Here is an 18,902-nt window from a genome sequence, read left to right on the forward strand (position 1 = left end):
TCCTGTCAGCAAGTTTTTGAGGAGAAAACGTGTTCTTTCAGCTAAGGAAATGAGTGGTTAATTCTCTTTATGTAAGGACCAATATTCCAGTTTTGGAGTAGCTATAGTACTTTGTGCTTTGTCCTTTAAACTGAGCATTGCTTTTCCTAATCCATGGATTCCTTGTGATTTTTGGGCAATAGAAATGTGATTTTGAACATTAGTTTGTCACATGTGCTAGCTGCCTTGCCACTGTATTTCACAGAAGAGAGGAAGAATTTCCTTCTGCAGTTCAGTCTAGACATCTTCTAGGATACCTCTGATAGCATGAGTGAGAGATGACCGGGAAGTTAATGCAGTGAATGAGAACATCCTGTTTGCTAGAAGGTACGAACCTCCCTTCTGTGATTGAGCAGGATGGAGAACAACATGCAACTGACAAGATACTGTGAAGTTTCACTGCACTGACAAAGCAGTTTGATACTTATTTTGTAAATGGTGCTTGAGTATATCTTGTAGTGAAATAAACTTTCTATTTTTGGAACCTTTTAATGACTTGACTATTCCTGGCAGTGAGTAGTTATTTCATTATTTTTCTTACTACTGGATCTATCACATAGTCATTTTGTGAAAACTATGCTTGTAATCTAGATCCTATAGATCAGAAAGATTTACTAGTCATACTTCTCTTAAAATTAGAAAAAATTAAATGTGGTTTCTTTGCTATCTTTCATTCTTTCATGGCAGTAAAAAAAAGTGCCAAGAGGTAATGACTGAAAATCTTGGAATTGCGTATTACTTAATGCTAACAACAACAACAAAATTACAAGCAATCAACTAGAGTACTTCCTGTAATCAAGATAAACAAGTTAGGTAATTTCTCCACTGTTTCTTACTACTTTCTCATATTTGAGACTGTTTTCTCCCATTTGTGAAGCACTTTGAGACTTTTGGATAAATCCTGAAAGCATTTTGTCATCTGTGACAGATATTTTTCACTCAATAGGATATAGGTAATTCAGCATTTTTCATTTCATGACAATGTCTTTATCAATTTTATTTTCAATTGTGTGCTTAGTTTGATTTGCCTTCTGTTAGGTGGGAGGAAACAAAAAGAGGAGGGTAACAGAAAATGCATGCACCTTTTTGTCCTTTATGCTTTTCTATTCAGGAACACTTGTCTGTATTTTTAATAATTTAGTCCCATCTAAAGTTGCTTCATATATTTTTTCAAGTTTAGGTTCTGTCATATTTAAGGCTAATCTACTTAAAAGGATTTTTAAAGGCATATTTTGGAAGAATGATTTCAATGTAAGGCTTGAACCACAGAAAATACAGTTGAAGACTAATGCCTTACATGGTAATTGTCTAATTTACTTAATAGACATATTTCTGTGATGTGTAGTGACCAAAGAATAATGAAAAGTATAATTTCATTTTTATTCAGTGCCCCCATCAATAAAGTGAAGTGCTTGTTTGCCCTCTTGCCTGCTACTTGGTAATTGAAAGGGCCTTCAGAGAATATTTTAATGTGGTAATAATTTGGTCTTAGTAGAGAAAATTAATAAGAAATGCTCTGTTAACTATAAAAAAGGAAAATAAATGTAAAGGCTAGGTATTAGTTTGACATTTTGTGAAATATTTTCAGGAGTAATCTTAACCTGTACATCACTGACTTATCCTATTTTTTTATTTACTTATGTATTGCAGACAGTAAGTTCACTTGTTACGTAATCTTATGACAAGTTCAGAGGTTATTTATTTCTAACAATGTGGTCTGATACACAATCAGAAGCTCCAAAAGCAAACTTAGTTCTATTTTTATCAGTAAAATTAAATGAATTTTTTTACCCCAAATTCTTAACTTATAGTGAAAGCTTACATAACTATTGATATAAACACTTGCTAAATTGAACCAATCATGTTTTTGAAAAGCACTGTTTGTCTATTTGAACAAGAAGTTGCAGTGACTTTCTCTCCTTTTTAATTTCCCTATGTTGTCTGGAGTTCTTTATTGCTTCTCTTTTACACATCTTAATGTTTAATTGTCTTACATAACTAACCTAGCAGCTGTTACCAGTAGGTTTTTAGTGTGTTTTACTTTGTGATTTCACTAAGATTATGTCTGCGTTGTCTGTCTTGGTGAATATCAAGACACTTAAAATCCTATGTGTATTTATCTTTTTAAGATCCCTATGCAACAGAAGCTGTTGCTGCTTTTGTTTTACAGCTGCAGGGTGAAGACATGAAGAGGTTAGACAATGTGACTGAGGACTTTGAAAATTTGATAACAGAACAGGGACATTCAGCATTCCTCTCAATTATTAGGCTGCAGTGGAAATCTGCCAGACAGTTTTTCAGTTATTTGGAAATACTGTTTCACATCAATGAAAGTGTTACACCATAACATTTCCATTAATGTGTAGAAATTTTTAATCTTTGAAATGAATCTTTCTGTACTTCAGCTTTCAGATAATGTAGGTGTCTGCTGTTTCTTATTCTTAAGTGAGAGCCATACCCGGGAACCCTTCATTTGACAGACTGGAGAACTATTTGTGGAATCATGGGTGGAACACGATATTTTACTAGTCTAGTTTATCTTGTCTCTCAGGTCAAAGTTTTAGAATTAATGCAGCAATTTTTGTCAGTCAAAGCAACGATGTGAAAAGGGAATTCTATAAGAGTAACCTGTACCAGAAATATGAAGGTCACAGAACATGAAATCTGTGAGCATTACTGAAGGTTTGGACAAATGCAACAGAAAAGCTGGTCACTGCAAGAAGAGGAAAAAAGATTTTATGGTGGTCAGCATAGAAAGTAAGGCTCTGGTTGTAAGGAAGGACTGGCAAGGTGTTTCTTAGAGATCCTTGGGAATGCAGAAAACAGAGTATAACATCTCAGTCTTAAACTAATAAGAAAAGCTTTGTATTCTATTTTTGACTTATTTTTCTTAATCTTCCAAATTTGCAGACAACAAATTTATATGGCTTGTGAATATTTTATGAGAGCAAAATGCTGGGTTATCTTATCAGCCATGTTTTCCACAGATCATTCTGGTTCTCTTATTCAGTGAAAGCAATAATGTTTGTCTGGGTATCAATAATTAATCTTTTGAAACAAGTTGAACCATAGCTACAGTATGACAGTTGACGTCAGTGAAACCTTATATGCACAGAAATGCTGTGGATAGGCCAGTTTAGAAGTACCTCTTACCTCACATTTAGTTAGTTTAGCCTTGGCTTTCTCTTTTCTTACAAGTCTGACTTAAAAGAGGTTTGGAAGTCTCCATAAAACTGTTCATTTCTCACATCGTCATTTGTTTTCTTTATTAATATTCCAGTGAAAGCTTGTGTTTCCTAAACTGCACTAGAACAGGTGAACAGCTGCAGGGTGGTTTTTTTGTTTTGCTTGTTTTTAGCACTGGATGAACTGGTACTCAGTAGCTGTTTAGATGGAGACAATAGATGGTAACTTTATCTGACAGAAGGCCTCTGCTATGGCAGTAGGTACCTGAAGTCTTAACAGTCACTGTACATTGCCCAGCTTCAGAGAATGCAGCATAATATTATGGTTTTATATACATTTAAGACCCCTATTTGGAGATGTGAAAGTGGTGAGTGGATGTATTGAAGGACATGAAATTAAATTATTGATAGAAATCTAATAATTGTAAACAGTGTTTTAGACATTTGCCCAAGAGAAAGGAGAAATAGTCTCTTATGCAAAATTATTTCTCTTCACATAGCACCTCTTGGTGGCTTTGGGGAAACAGGTAAATGAAAAGGAAAGAAACGTAAATACAAATTCCTAATTTGTAAGAATGGCATTATCATAGTGTTGTTGATTGATATAAAACATTTCATAAAATGCCAGGCTCTAGGAATGAAATGCTGTTAATTTAAGGGCAGTTAATAGAGATAAAATTCTTATTTGCTGGCATCATTATCTAAAGCAGCCCTTTCCTAACTGCTCCAAATGATATTTTCTTGTTGTATTATTACTGCATACATTAAACTAGGAGCAGCTGCCATTCTGACAGGTCCTTTCTCATCTCATGTTATCTAGGGTGGAAGTCAAAGGCCAATACTGTGTTTGCCCAGTTGGTGTTACTGTTTTTAAACATCTGCTTAGACTGAGCATACTACTTTCTCTTGAGTGATGTGGTCATGACTCATTGCTCTGTATCTCATTACAGGTGATACTTAATCATTTTTGTGTAATATTCAGCTAGTTACATGTTAGGTAAATGAGGTTACCGAATCCTTTTTTTTTGTTTCATCACATTTCAACCCAGGTATTTTTCCTCACATTACTGACTCCCTGTTTCATATGTTTTAAAACATATCTTAACAAGATAGCAAGTTTTTTCAGTACCATACATCACAGACTTCTTTTCAGGTTGTGTTCATGTTGTCCTGTATTTTTAGGACTTGTAAAAAGATTATTCTTAGATGATGTTTTAAGGTTTCATAATAATTTTCTGATTTGATTTCTTGTTGTCCTGAGTTGGATGAGGTGTCTGTGCAGTGGTTCTATGTTTGTATAGGTATTTTAGAGGTGAAATGGAACAGGCAGGACTATGTTTTGAAAACTGTTACCTGTTTTTGAGTGAATTTTGCCTTTTTGAGTTCTTCCTTAAGGTGACTGTCTTCAAGAATCCCAGAACTTAGGTAATCTAAATCAATACTTATTGCTGAAAATAAGAGACAAACCGTTGAAGTTTCTGGTCCAGGTCTGTGCCAAGCCACTGATAAAACACTGAGTACTGATTCCTGTACACACACCTCCTCATCATGCTAGTTTCCATTTAGTCATTAAGTTCAGGAAAAATATATTTCACAAAATACTGCTTCTCATTTCATCTACCTGAGTGTTCCTGCCATGAAGTAATTAAAATAATGAAAACTGGTAAGCAGAGTGGGTAAAGATCTCTTACTTGTGGTATTGAACTTGTAAATAATTAAGCAGCTATCGTCACTGTCAGGTTATTACTTTAAGCACCTTTTTCAGGTGTTGGTTACTCAGTGCACTGGGATGAGGAACTAGCAATGAAACAAGACTATATCCTTAATAACAGGGCTGAATTTTTTGCTCAGTATAAAAAAAAAAGCAGCCTTTAAACCTCCTTTAGTGATCACTGCACAACTGCATAATGACTCAGGGATAAACTTTTCCTAATGCTCAACTGCCAATTAAGTAAGATAAAAGCTAGCTATGTAGATAAAAAAATATAAAATATCCCAACTGAATACAAATATTACATAGCAGCAACTTATCTGCATGTTAATTATAGCTACAATAATGGCAGGAGCTAGGCTGATCATGAGAGTCTGTTCCAAATCATACTTGGCAGGGGATGATTATTTTACTTAAATTTTAATTAAGTATTATTTTAATATGGGTGGGAGATTTTAATAGAGGTGAAGTAAGTAGCATAAATACAGAAATATAGCCATTCAATGCATTAAAGACTTTAATACCTTTAGAGAATAAAGTACTGAATAGGTTTGTCATGTTTTACTGCTCTATTCTATTGGCAACGAAAAGTCAATACAGCAAAAGAACTGTAGGTTATGAAAACCTTTTCAAAATATAAAGGCTACCTTTCTCCTTCAATTAAGTAAATTGCCTCCTATTTCATTGAGTGCTAGGAAATTTTTTATTTTCATATCTTGTGAGCAATCACATCTATTGACAAAAAGATTGGGGGTAAGGAAAATGTATGCAATAAAAGAATTTTCTAACCTCTGTACAAGTTCAATGAAATTGACTTTTTTATTCAGCTTTTTGTTTAGTGATCTGTAGTTCTGTGACTTTCTATAGCAAGGTCTATAGTTGTGTTTTTAGCAATGTGTGCATCTGTGCACTTTTAAACAAGCACTGCTGGGTAAAAATATCAAAAAAAAACCCCTGTGGTTTCATCCTGGCTCTGCCAGTGACTTTTCTAGTGACTGAGTTAGGTACCTCATCACCACCTCACTTTCTTGAGAGCAAGAGATAATTATACCTCCTTTACTATGAAAGCCACATTGATTCATTCAATAGAAACTTGTACAGAGTATGAAAGCTCACTGTGCAATGCAGAGGAGGACCTTGGAGTAAAACTGGTGCGAAGCTTACAGTTCTGAAAGACAAGCTCTAGCAGTTACAAATGGCAGAGAATCTGGTGGGAAGAGGGAAAGAAATGTCATGTGTGGTGTTTTAAGCAGTCTGTAGCTGTCAGGGCTGTGGGCCTCCCATGGGCCAAGGGGCCTGCCCAGCGCCAAGGCTGGGCTGGTGGGACAAGGCCTGGCCTGGAGCCTTCTTGGGCCAGCCTGGGGCAGCAGCCCGTGGCTCAGGCACAGGGAATTGGCTGTGGCCTCACCATGGCTGGAAAGGACAGGGCTGTGGGAGCCCTGGATGGGGCTGAAGTGGTGTCCTGGGCCACAGAGGGTGTCTGAGTCACGGAAGACCCTGGGGACAGCAGCTAGGACCAGTGAGGCCTTGGAGATATGTCTGGGTAGCCTAAGCTTCAGTATTGTTTGGAGTAAGAGCCTAGTGTTCTCTTTCCTGGTTTGTAATCGAAACCTTGATGGTGGTGAAGGCATTTCTTTGGGTCTGATCTCTGTGGCTTTGGGTCCCAGCTGGCTCCAGGCAAGCGTTCCTGTCGTACATTGCTGTCCTCTGCAGTGAGCTCATCTGTAGGTTGTGCTTGGTGCGTGTGCGGCACAGGATACATCTTTCAACGCCGAGAGTAGAACATCTGATTCACTGTGTCCAAATTTGTCTGTGAATGAGGTCCAGCTATGCAAATACAAAGTAATTTTAAATTTCTGTTGCATTATTTGCTTGGGAAGTGTACTGAATTGCTGTTGTAACTCTGAATAATTTGTTATTATCAATATAGTAACATCACACTTTGCTGTAATCGCTCGTAAGAACATGGAGCCTGCTTTCTGGGAGGGAAACTAATAGAGAAAAAAGAATCTGATTAGCTAACTAAGTTGCAGTGTTGAGCTTCTCTGAAAACAACTGTTGGTCTCTGTTTTACATTTTTAGCGTTGTTCTACTGTTCATTGCTGACAGATTTAATGACATTGCTTTATTAGCTCAGTGTTACTGTCAGGAAGTTCCTGTACCCTTGTGTCCAGCTGTGTCCTCAAGGCCATCTCACAGCTATGGGTTTTGACCATCACAGGATATACTTCTACTGCAATAACTATCACATAACCACCATTTATACAGCATCTTTGCTTGTATAAAAGATATCCCAAAGGGGGTTAATGGCAATTGATTTCCTGCTTACTGGCCTACAGACAAGTAATCTGTAAACAAGATCCTTCAAGCTGTTGGTCCGTGCAGAGTGCTTGGAACACTAATGCAGGTCTAGTGCTCAGGACTTGCTTCACTGCTGAATTTTGCTGCCTCTCCTATTTTTGTTTAGCATAACTTGTCAAGTATTCAGGAAGTCAGTAGCATTATGCTGTCACCAAAGGCATGCTCGTGGCACAGTGATGCTTTGCATGCAGTATGATTTAAACACTGTACAATCCATGCTGGCTTTTCCTGTCGTTTCCCTTGATGTTTGTGCAGCACCCATGACTGTTGCACATCACAGGCAGTCACAGAGCACGACATCCTTGCTGCAGCATCCATGAGAGACTGATATGAATTCCATTGCATGTTACTCATCAGTGAGCTTGGTGCAGCTGAGGCTCCTCTAATTTCTAGCTCTTCTTTCTGTGAGAGCCACTTACTGACAGAATAATTCCTGTGATATATTAAACACTTCCATTGAAACACAGGTTCACTGATAGCGTGGCAGCTCCCTGCAGATTCTTTATGATGGATTTTGTTCTCCTCACACTTCATAATTGCTGTCTTGTTACATCATGCTTCTCAGTGAAGGTTTACTCAGATAATTAATTCTAGTGATGGGAAATTAAAATTGTACATAAATTATGTTCACACCTAGTATGCAGTATTTTGAACTGATACATCGAAAGGTCTTTGGGTGTATGTCTGACAGATTCATTTGTATGTACCTCTGTAATTGCAAACGGAGCTGTTGTCAATTATGTTGCTTGTAACCAAGTAACATTGTATATTTAGTGCTAAGTATACGTTTTGAAGATGTAATGTCAAGGAGAGTATTATCTAGTTAGTCTGGTACCTTATAGAACATTTCTGTTTCTCTTATTTCTAAAGATGTGGCCAAATACGTTCTTAGGTTTACCTAGCAGGGATCCAGGAAGACAGATTTTCTGGTTTTTATTACCATTCTTGGCCCCACCTATATACTGAATTTCACTGTCAAATTGCTAACATTAACTAACCCAAATACTTACTTTGCAGGAGGCCCAGAAGATCAATGGTGGTGGAGATACACAGGCAGATGGAGCCTGCAAACCAACAGATGAAAAAGAGGAGAATGTGGCAGCAGAAGTGGGATGGATGACGTCTGTGAAGGATTGGGCAGGAGTCATGATATCTGCCCAGACATTAACTGGCAGAGTACTTGTAAGTTTTCTATGATTTTCTATATTTTAAAGGAAACACTGTGTCCCAGCATTAGTGGAGGATTTTTGATTGGTTTGTTGCATCAGCACTGAGTCAATCTAATTTTCTCTGCAAATAGCAGACTAGTTCCCACTGCAAGAGAGAGGCAGAGACAGCAAGCAAGAAAAAATGACTGCCAGTCCACTCACCAGCCTGTTTCACTGCTCTGCCCCATGATTTCAAACTACAAACAGTGAATTTATTAATTTCATATTAGGTGTTAAGACGAAGACTATAAAATATAGACCTATTTTATCTGAAAGTAAAATTGTACCTGGAAGAATGGAAGCAAACTTGGAAATTAAGCCCAGTGTTACAAATGTAGAGAGTGGTCAGAACTGTAAAGCAAAGACAAGATTGAAATGGCTATGCAATGAGATTTGTGATGTATTCAATAGACTAATAATGATTTTATATTCCCTTTATATTTTTCTTTATTAGTGTAAAAATCCTTCAAACCTGTGAGCAGTTACAAATCAAATGGAGACAGATGATGATAATGTGTGGTTTAAAGGGAAAAACTTTTTCATTTTTCAAAACATAATTGCTTTAGAGCTTTGTCAAATATTAAAATGCAAGGGTTTTCTGTGGAGTTCACTGCAGTAAAAAGTGTCTCCTATGTAATTTGGGTTAGTTTTCTTTTTAGAATGCACATACCTATAAATTAGAAGCTAAAGTGATTAAAATCACTTCAGAGAATCCCAGTGAAATTTTGTAACTGGTTTGAAATAAAATCATCACTGAAATATCATGTTCTTGGTGCCACAACCTTTGAAAATGTGACTTTTGCTCTTCAACAATGTAGATGGGAATCTTACATGTGATTTAAAAATGCATCCGTGTTAAATTGCATAAGCACATGATTTGAGAACCTGCTAATTGAACCCATGCAGTTCTATTTGCATTTGATGTTGAATGGCATAAATATAAATTGCAGTAAAAGGTACAAGTTTGCATAAAATCTGTTCAGGAAAATACTGATTTACTTTGAAGTGCTGTAAAATGCTGTAGATGATGGAAGTATCAGATTTCTGAGGTGAGTTTCTCAAAGAAGAATCAGACACATTCATAATCAAAATGCAGGAAATTAAACATGTTTATGAACTGATTTTGCTTCCTGAAATTATATCTTTTGAGTAAGAAGAAAAAGATTTTCTTAATTAGATGGAGTGTTTGATATACAGAATGAAGTCTCATGTATATTGTTGAATTTGACACAGTTCAGTCTATGGGAATCTAGACCCTTGACTGGGCTTCTGAGAAATTATTAAAAAAGGGTAGAGGGCCTCACTACTGATTTGGGGAAAACCAGTGGATCTTTAATTATGTAAGTATTTATAGTAAATTTTCCTGGGAGATATAGATAGGTATTTTATGTGCCTTTTTGTTTGTTTCCTTCTGTGTTTTGGTTTTTTTCAGTATTTTTCACAGCTAGATTTGTTCTTGCTGCTTTTTATTTACTTTTAATTTCTTTTTTTTTTTTTCTGAATGAGAGGACTGAAATTTTTTTAGCGTTGAGGGGGGAAAAATCCCCACAACCTCTTGTGATATGTAATAGTTTTCTAGCTGCCAGAGTGAAATGTAATAGTTCAGAAATTGTGGGGTTTCTCCCTGTTTCCAAAGACACAGTGGCTGTTATCTCCTTGCTTTAATGAGAATAGGAGCTCAAAGGATAATTTGGTATTTGACAGATAAGAAATTGGACAAGCAGTTGTGGCTGGTATGCACATACATTTTTTGACAGTGTTCTTGACAGTATCAGCTATTTCACCAGGTTTTCAAAGCAAGAAGAGAAACCTTCAGCAAACATGAGTATGCAACAGTTCAGAATTCAAATATGAAGCTTAATACATTTTCTCAAGGATCAGACAAGTTCTCATAAATTTCTTTTTTTTTCTTTCTTTTTTTTTTTTTCATTTTGGATCCCTCTCATCCTGGAAATGTCCTGTAACCAATCTTCTTGTGAAATTAACATAGCTTTTTTTTATTTTTTTCTGAGCATGTGTAATATTCTTAGGAATCAGTTAATCTGAATAGAACTTAATTTAGAATAAAATATATTAATTGCCTAGAGAGTAGGAATTGAATGCATGCTTCAGTGATTTAGTGTTTCTTACTCATAATGTTCCAAGCCTTTTACAAGTCCAATATCGCATTAGTTTTGCAGCAGTGAAGCACGTGCATTCATTGATAAAACAATTTGCTTTGCTCTGACATTACGTTTTTTCTTAGGTTTGGTGGGACTTACAGAATACCCTAGTCAGGCAAAAATAAATAGTGCCATATCTTCCCTTTAGCTGTGGTCTAGGTTTCTGAACTTAAAGGAGAAAAGGGAAAGTCTTTCTCAGCTTCTAGATCTGACTGCACAGGCAGGAATCACAAAATGTTCCATGCCCTGGGTGATATGGTGTGGTTTTGCTGGTGGCCCACCCCTCTTTGTTTTTCCCTCCTCTTTTTTGGTTTTCTTTGCTGCTGCCTTTTTTTAAAAGTTATTTTAGTTCTTGGAGATTGAAAGAATTACATATGTATTTTAGATTATACAATATTACATTTGTATAAAAGTTCCCTTTTCCTCATTGAGGTCAAAAAGGAAGAGAAATTACATAAGGATTGAAGAGCAGAGTCTTCCCTAGCTGGGGCATTTGTAACAAGGCAGTGCCCAAAGTACTGAGCATCTTGCAGGGTGTCAGTGTAACTGCACTGGTCTGATCATTGCAGATGTTCAGAGATTATGAACTGCTTGTCAGTGTTTGGCACTCACCTGCCAGCTGTTCATGGGGAATGGTTTAGATTCTGCTCATCTCTATTGAGAAATGAACTTTGTCTGTTTAGTTATTTTTAATCTTTCATAGGCCTTGGTGGCACATAAATGAATCCAATGGATGAGTTCTAGATTGCCTTCATCCGTGACATTGATGGGGGCTATTTCCAGGGTTTCCATAGGAATAGGAACAATGTTCTCCATGTAAGTTCATGAGGTAATGATAATGGAATAGAGTAGGAAGTGTTGAGTAAGTCTTGTTTGTTTCTATGGTAACTGCAGCTAGTTTAAATTCCAGTTATGCATTTTCTGAATATTTATTTATTATTGACAATAGCAAGGGGGGTTTTTGCATTTTTTTTTGTTCTGGATTGAAAGGTGGGCTTCTGCTCAGAGTCTGGTGAGAAAGTTCTTCTATTACACATAGGTCTTTAAAACTGCGCATAGGTGCTACATTTAGATGTAGCAGTTCTGATTGTTGCTGTACTTTTTATTTTTGGGAAACTGCTGTAATTTCAGTGGATCTTGTACTTGAAGGAATAATGCATATTGCATGGTGATTCTTGGGCTGTCCTGTGCAGGACCAAGATCTGGATATAATGATCCTAATGTATACCTTCAATTCAGCATACTCTATGATTAACATATGCTAAACTTAAATTTTCTTTTCTCTGAGATTTTTCATGAGTTAAATGGCTAATCAAGCATAAACTGTGTTTTTTCTACTCAATTTTACCAGTTTTAAGTACTGCTATGTAGAGAATGGATAAGGTTAGCATAAGGTACATGTACTGGCAAAATCAAATCAAGAAATGAATAAACAGTAGATTTTAAAAAGAAATGACATGAAATATTTTCAGAATTGGACTTAAAACATTGCATTTGAATTCTTAACTCAAAAGGTGGAAAAGTAGAAAATTAGTGTTTACATAGCACATGCAATTTATCTTAATTAAAACTGCTTATTTTTATAGGCCTCCTTTTTGTAAGCCACATCTCACTGTAGCCTACTCTACCTTATTTTCAGTCAGGTTATAGCTGCTGCTATGGAAGTTACCCATTTTAAAGTTATCTTCAGACTTAGGTCTGTGTTGCAGTGACTTTTGTGACCTTTAGATAGTTGGCCATGCTTGCAGAAACCATTCTAATAGTATTTAAAAGCATGAGGCTTTTCCTACAGTGGGAATAAATATCTTCTGCTAAGTTTTTTTTTTGCCAGTACCACTTCTTTTCTTGTCTAAATTAAGGTATGCGTGGCATTCTGTTATTAAAACGAAGAAAAGCAAACACACTTTTAAAATAATATTATATAAAGTTTTGAATGGTGTGATTATTTTGAGAAAGTCACGAACGTGTCTGCTCTTGAGATGGCAAACCTGGGTTAGGTAAACTTCTGTTATACAGTGCTTCATTGGTGAAAAATTGGTGTAAGACTGCACTATTGATAACCTGTATTGCTGGATATGCATGTCAAACATAAGAAAGGGCAAGTCTTTGCTACTTTTTTCTTGCATGAATCTAGCATGAAAGTGTGCAAATACAGAAATGTGCCTTGTGGTAATGGTGTGTTGATCCTCTTGATTAATGTGTAGTACAGGGGAAATTTACCTTCCACCTATGGGCCACTGACAATAGCCAGGTATTGAACAAAAGATACAAACACAAATTCTGCATATTTACAAAGCTTACTGGAGGAGACAGATGGCTTCCCCTAAGGCATTTGTGCTGTTCCTATGTGAAAGGCTGCTCTGATGATGCAGTTGATAATATTGGGGGTTTTATGGTGTTTTATGCTCTTTGTGATTAGTGTATTTGAAAAAATTGTGCTTGTAATCAAAGCACTGATGTGATAATGAATATTTTGGAAGAAAATTCTGTGTATGTTTTTGTACAGCTCTACCATCAATCATTTGTTCTGACACATGGGGTAAACGGCACAAACTGCTAAGCTTGTGGTAAAAAGAAAAAAATCTCCATTTTGATGTTCAGCAAAATTTTCACACAAAATATTGTCTATAAAATCAGTTTCCATTTCCTTCTTACCTAATTTTTATTTTCCTTTTGAAACTGTTTTTAAGTATTTCTTGAATATTCAGAGGTTTCTTGAGGAATATTCTCAACATATCCCTCAGTAGTTCTATGTGGCTCCTTAAATTCGCATTGCTTTGGCACAGGAGATTCCTCTCTGCTTTAATTAATGCTTTGTTTTAGCTTCAAATGCTGCAGCAGAGACAACTTCAAAGCTTACTACCAAAGCTGCAGGAAGTCCCACTTTTCCTGTGAAGTCTGATGTCTGTACTGGTAAGGTTTGGAAGGCTTGGTTCAATTGAAGTAGTAGTAACTCTATATTTGCCTTTCTGAAAAGGGAGCCGGTAATCTAATAGTAGAAACTAGCATGGAGAACTTGTCAATTAGAAGTAAAAATCAGGGAATATTAACTGCTTGTTCCATATCTTTTACCTAGAAGCTGGATGCTCTCAGAACCTTCCATAAATCCAGAGCAAAATGCCGTGAGTTTAAGGGAGGAACTTCCTTGTTCTCTTGAATGATCCTGCTCCTCCTTCCTAGTTAGAGTCCTCATCCTGCAGACATTTCCCTTCAGCTTGGGATAAAGATAGGAGAAAATATTTTAAGTAGGGAGTATGGGGGGGGGGGGAAGGGAAAGAGACAAAAACTCTTCAGAAGTTTAAAACAGTCCTGTTGGCTCTGTGAGTCTTGTGAAGACTGCTTCTATTCATCAGAGCTATCTAGGATAGGAGGGGGAAAAAGCAATTTCTGCAATGTAACTCCATGCCTTCTTATGAGCTATGAAATTGCTAACTGTGACTGTGAAGAAGGAGTCACAAAACTGACTTAATTGAGGCAGGGTAAATATAGAATGGGAAAGGAAACAGTATCTGATTCTTCCTCTATTTCTGGTCCAAATTTAATAAAATAAAAATTTCAAATACAGTGTACTTGTTAGTGCTTAGAATGGGGATGCCACTTGGGAACTAAAAGTGAAATGTGGAACCCAATCCTGCCTTCTACAGACTGCATGCAAACTAAGCCATCCAGTTCTGTCAGATGCCCACAGTCCCCTCATTGAAAAACATGTAACTCCTACAGACTGTTAAAAAAATCAGTTTGTGCCTGTCAGGGGTAAAATCTTTTAAAAATTACTTCAGTAGAGATGAGTAGATTTTAGTGAGCCATCTGATTGTTGTGATATACAAAATGTGATGCTGTCATGAGCCTGCTGTAGAATACTGAGCTCTTGGTTCTTGTCAGCCATTATATTTAATTCTATAACATGTATTCTGAAGGTGTTGAATGTCCCTTGAGAAAGTATAGCTATGTATCTTGGTAGCAAGTATGAGTATATTGTCAGCAGTTTAGTAACAATGCAAACTCTTTGTAATATCCCTGTCAGCTGTTTAATTTTATATTTCTTCCTTATTTTTTTAATCTGTTCATTATGACAAGGGAGAAAGTCTTCTCTTGTGAGTTTGAATGCTTTGTTTTGGATTTTAAAATCGAGCCAACTCAGATGCTGTAAGGTTGAGTTCAGCTTTGGAGTGGCATTGGGGCAGTTGGCACTTGATCTGTGTGGGCTGTGAGTGTCATTGGACTGTATGGGCAGTGTTCCCTGCTGCCATTTCTTGTCCATGCTGCAGTTTGGCCCCCAGGCATATGGGAGCTGCACCACTCAGTTCTATTTCAGCTAAATCAGAGTTCTACATTCTGCTCTAAGAAATTCAGCAGGATATTTCTTGAGAATTATAGTAGTTTGTTCAGATTTATTTTTTCAAGGCTGCAAGTTTGTGGTTTTTGTTCTCAACCATGGCCAGAGCAAATGTTGTCATTGGTGCTTATGTCTGATTTGCTTCAATGGATATGATCAAGCTGCACACTGTCAGACAAAGTTTGAAAACTGTTTTGTGCTACTTAGAGGATCTTCTAAGAATATCAAAGTAGATGAGAATCCAAAGTTTTTTCTCTATTACAAAACAGCAGAATAAATCATCATGTCATGCTAACAGAAGAGTATTGGAGAAACCCATAGCTATTTTCATATCAATCTGTTAAAAATGTTGTAATAATTTCCCTATAGATTACATTTTCTGATTTGCCTTGTTTTCTCTCATGGTAATTATTACAAAGTTATTTTGGATAAGTTGGTGGTTTTCAATTTGCTGTTGCAGAAGGCTCAAAAGTGAGAAGTAACTAAGAAAATCAAGTTACCAGATTGATAGGTTTACAGTTGCTGTTTGGTATTTTTAAATACAATGGATAATTTCAAGTGTGTCTAGGCTGGAAAAGGTTGTCAGCCACTGGCTTAAAGCTTTTGGAGGAGTTAGCTGGGCAGAAAACCCTTCTCTATTTGAGGTATCATCTAGAGGATTTGCAATAGATGGTGTGGTCCATAGCAGAAACTTTAAATTTCCTAAGCATTTTTGGTCACTCTTCAAAAATAATGGGAACAGTGTGAATTGAATAGCTGCAGCGTGTGACTGCTGAGGTTTGATATGTTTTCTGTTCTCATATCTAACAGTAACTTGCATGGCTTTGAACATGCAACTAAACTTTGTATTACTCCTTTGTTTCTGTGCAATATATGATTCAGATTAATTACCCATACTTTAGAAAACATTGAAATCAACTTTTAAAAAGTAGTCAAATCAGAAGTTTTTTTTTTCTTTCCCAATACCCATTTTCTGTTCTAAAATACATTTCTGTCCTATATAATTAAATCAATCTAGTAATATGACATGCATGTGACATCTTTATATAAATTTTGTGTATTTATAAATGAATGATTTTTACTTCCATATTATGCATTTGGAGATTGTATACTCATGTATCAATTTTTTTTGACTATACAGGCTCTTTTCCTTAGTGTTTTTGTTCTGCACTTCTGCTTTTTTAAAAATTTCTTTTGGGTCTGATAGGTGCAGACAGATAATCTGAATTTTTTCTTGCCATTCAGTCCATTAGAATTATTATGTATTCTCTTTTGGAAAAAGCCTTGGGCATCAACACTAGTTGCTTGTGGTCTCTTTACAGCTAACGGCTCTTTATATGAATGACCAATTTTTTAATGATGCAGTTCCATTGGATATCCAAAGCCACTTTTATTTCTACAAATGAAAAGCTTGTCTGTGTGAGATGTTTTATTTTACTTAGAGAATGCATCTTGTAGTGTAAAAAAAAAGTTAGACCTGGTTTTATAAAAATGAAATTATATAGCTAGTTGAGTTATCATGAGTTAATTCAGTGATATTCAGGAATTACAAGAATAAGTGTGTGATGAAGCCTGAAAACTTTTAGTTTGCCACAAAGTAAGCATTGGATTGAGAGAGGCTTGAGTCTTACCTCCTGTAGCTAAGAATACTGACATCAGATCCTTGTACTTGTAGTGACATCTCTACTTGTCTTGTTGATTTTTTAAGGAATAGGAATATATGAAAAAGCTTGGAAAATCTTCATTTTTGTTACACTTTGACAATTAGCATACTAATTGAAAACAGCTTTATTATCTGCTATTAAGTTTCATTTGCAGGTACAGTGATGAGTATGTGTGAATCCTCTTTCCCATTTTGTTTCAAATATGTTAATATTGGAACAACTTCTGACTTGGCATGAGTATTGGTGTTTTAGTGTTATTTAGGTGTTTATATAAGAGGGCCCATTGTTTTTGTCAGTAATACAAAATACATAGAAGAAACAGTTTTAAGTTTGGTTTGGTGTACTTGGGTTTGTTTTTATGTTTTGAGGTTTTTTTCTTTTTTTAATTATTAAGTGATCTCTGCATTAAATTAGGCATCACCATTTGAAAGGGTTGGATTCCAATTTCAAGACTCCCAAACTTTTGTCAGCCAATCATGGCAGCATGAGCTGTTGAGGAATGTTATATGTAGTTGCCAGTAAAATACTCTACAGAGAGAATTTTGCTAAGCAAAGCCCTTTGTTTACCTGATGGAAATGCAGGTGGGTGGAACTAATGATACCATATTTCTCTAGATTTTTTACATTAATCCTAATGAATATTTCAACCAGTTCACTTGATACTAAGCTAAGGCATGCTCTTTTGTTCTTTTTGATGTGATAGCACCTGATACAACTTGAATACTGTAAGACGAACTACTAATGACCTACTGGTTCATCATATAATTTATTCCAAATGAGGGAATTAATGGTTTTTGTCATCAGCGCAGCAGGTTTATTCTTAAACATTCAAAATGCTTGGTCCTTCTTTAATCTTGCCCATGTTTTCTCTTTCTGCTTAATGTGTCAGACTATACCAGACTGGGAGGTTTCTATGGTTGTTTCAAAGTTTCTGCTTCAGATCAGGGATTTTTAGTCTGAAATGCAGTATTGTCTCTCATGCTTTACCCTTAAGTTGAAACAAACAATAAAAAGTGTTTTTTGAGAAACTGTGCCTTGCTCTCATCTCTCAGGTTAAAAGACCACCTTTGCTTCTCATGAATCCAGAGAGCTGTGTACATGCCTATTATTTCCTAACATAATACATTTTCTACAACATAATACATTTTCTAATGTATTTTCTGATAACATAGTATGTTTTCTAAGTTTTGTTCTTGTGGATGATTCCAAGTCCTTTGATTTCTCTAACAGAATATATCATTATGTCCAAGAATTTTAGTTTAGACATTAAAGGAATACAGTAAGTGCTTCCTGCACCTGTTTTCTGGTCTTTTATGCTTTTGGCATAAGGGATGTGAAAAAGTGACTTTTTGTTATAAAAATGAATAACTGACTATTAAGAATTTAACTTCACCTGGGCAGCAGTCATTAAATATTAATGCATATAATTAGTACTTCTATCTTTTGTACTAGTTGCAAATATTACTGAGTATTTATTTGGTCTGTGTGTGGATGTTTTCTACTTTTTAGACTGGAGAAAAAGTAAACCAGTTGAATTTTAAAGCCTCTATGTAGAAAAAGTTGACAGCAGTATGTCTGCTGTGATAAGCAGTTACACTTTCAAGAACTGTAAAAACAAAATACATGCCTTTATTTGCTAGCAATGCCAAAAATATCTAAAAAGCATAAATTAGCTGACAGAAGTGTCGACAAGTGTGTTATTTGAGTTACCTTCCTCTGCGTGCTGGTTTGCTTCAAAAATACGTAGTGTGATTCTTTGTCAAAATGCTAAAAAAGAGTTCGGAGGAAAATCTAAGGCACTGTAAGACTAAAAGCATATTGGAACAAAAGTTAAATTGATTTCTAGCTTCTGGGTCGAGTTTTGGTCTTGTGCTTAACTGTGCAATTTAATTGAAGTTAGCTCAGTCGATCCATATTTACGCTGCTTTAATTGAGGACAGATGTAGATGGCTAAATTTGAGGATGAAAATAACATATATGGAATAGTATGTTCCTGTCAGAGAGCCAAATGAAGCTTTATCAGAACTGCAGACACCTGTCTTCCTACAAGAAATTTAAAGAGAATACATGTGCAGGCGTATTGGTAATGTAAAGCTAATTGTGCATTTTTCCCCTAAAGGAAGATGAATAGGTTTTAGAATTAAAACAAAGCAGAAAACTCTCCTGCCACAATCCTCTAGGGAGTTTCTAGGCTCAAGGTCAGATGCTGTTGAATAGAAATGAGATTCTGTCCAAA

At 35.9% G+C, this 18,902-nt stretch overlaps 1 protein-coding gene across 7 annotated transcripts in view; it reads left to right on the forward strand.

Annotated features, from left to right (window-relative positions):
* KCNMA1 (potassium calcium-activated channel subfamily M alpha 1) overlaps positions 1-18,902 on the forward strand; it is a 409,069-nt gene that overhangs the window by 107,576 nt on the left and 282,591 nt on the right. For all 7 annotated transcript variants that reach the window (XM_058810475.1, XM_058810473.1, XM_058810476.1 and 4 more), the window contains one exon: positions 8,314-8,478. In XM_058810475.1, coding sequence (XP_058666458.1) covers positions 8,314-8,478 — 165 coding nt within the window. The remainder of the gene's footprint in view (positions 1-8,313; positions 8,479-18,902) is intronic.

Source organism: Ammospiza caudacuta, chromosome 9 (genome assembly GCF_027887145.1).
Source record: "Ammospiza caudacuta isolate bAmmCau1 chromosome 9, bAmmCau1.pri, whole genome shotgun sequence".
In the NCBI taxonomy this organism is placed as follows: Eukaryota; Metazoa; Chordata; class Aves; order Passeriformes; family Passerellidae; genus Ammospiza; species Ammospiza caudacuta.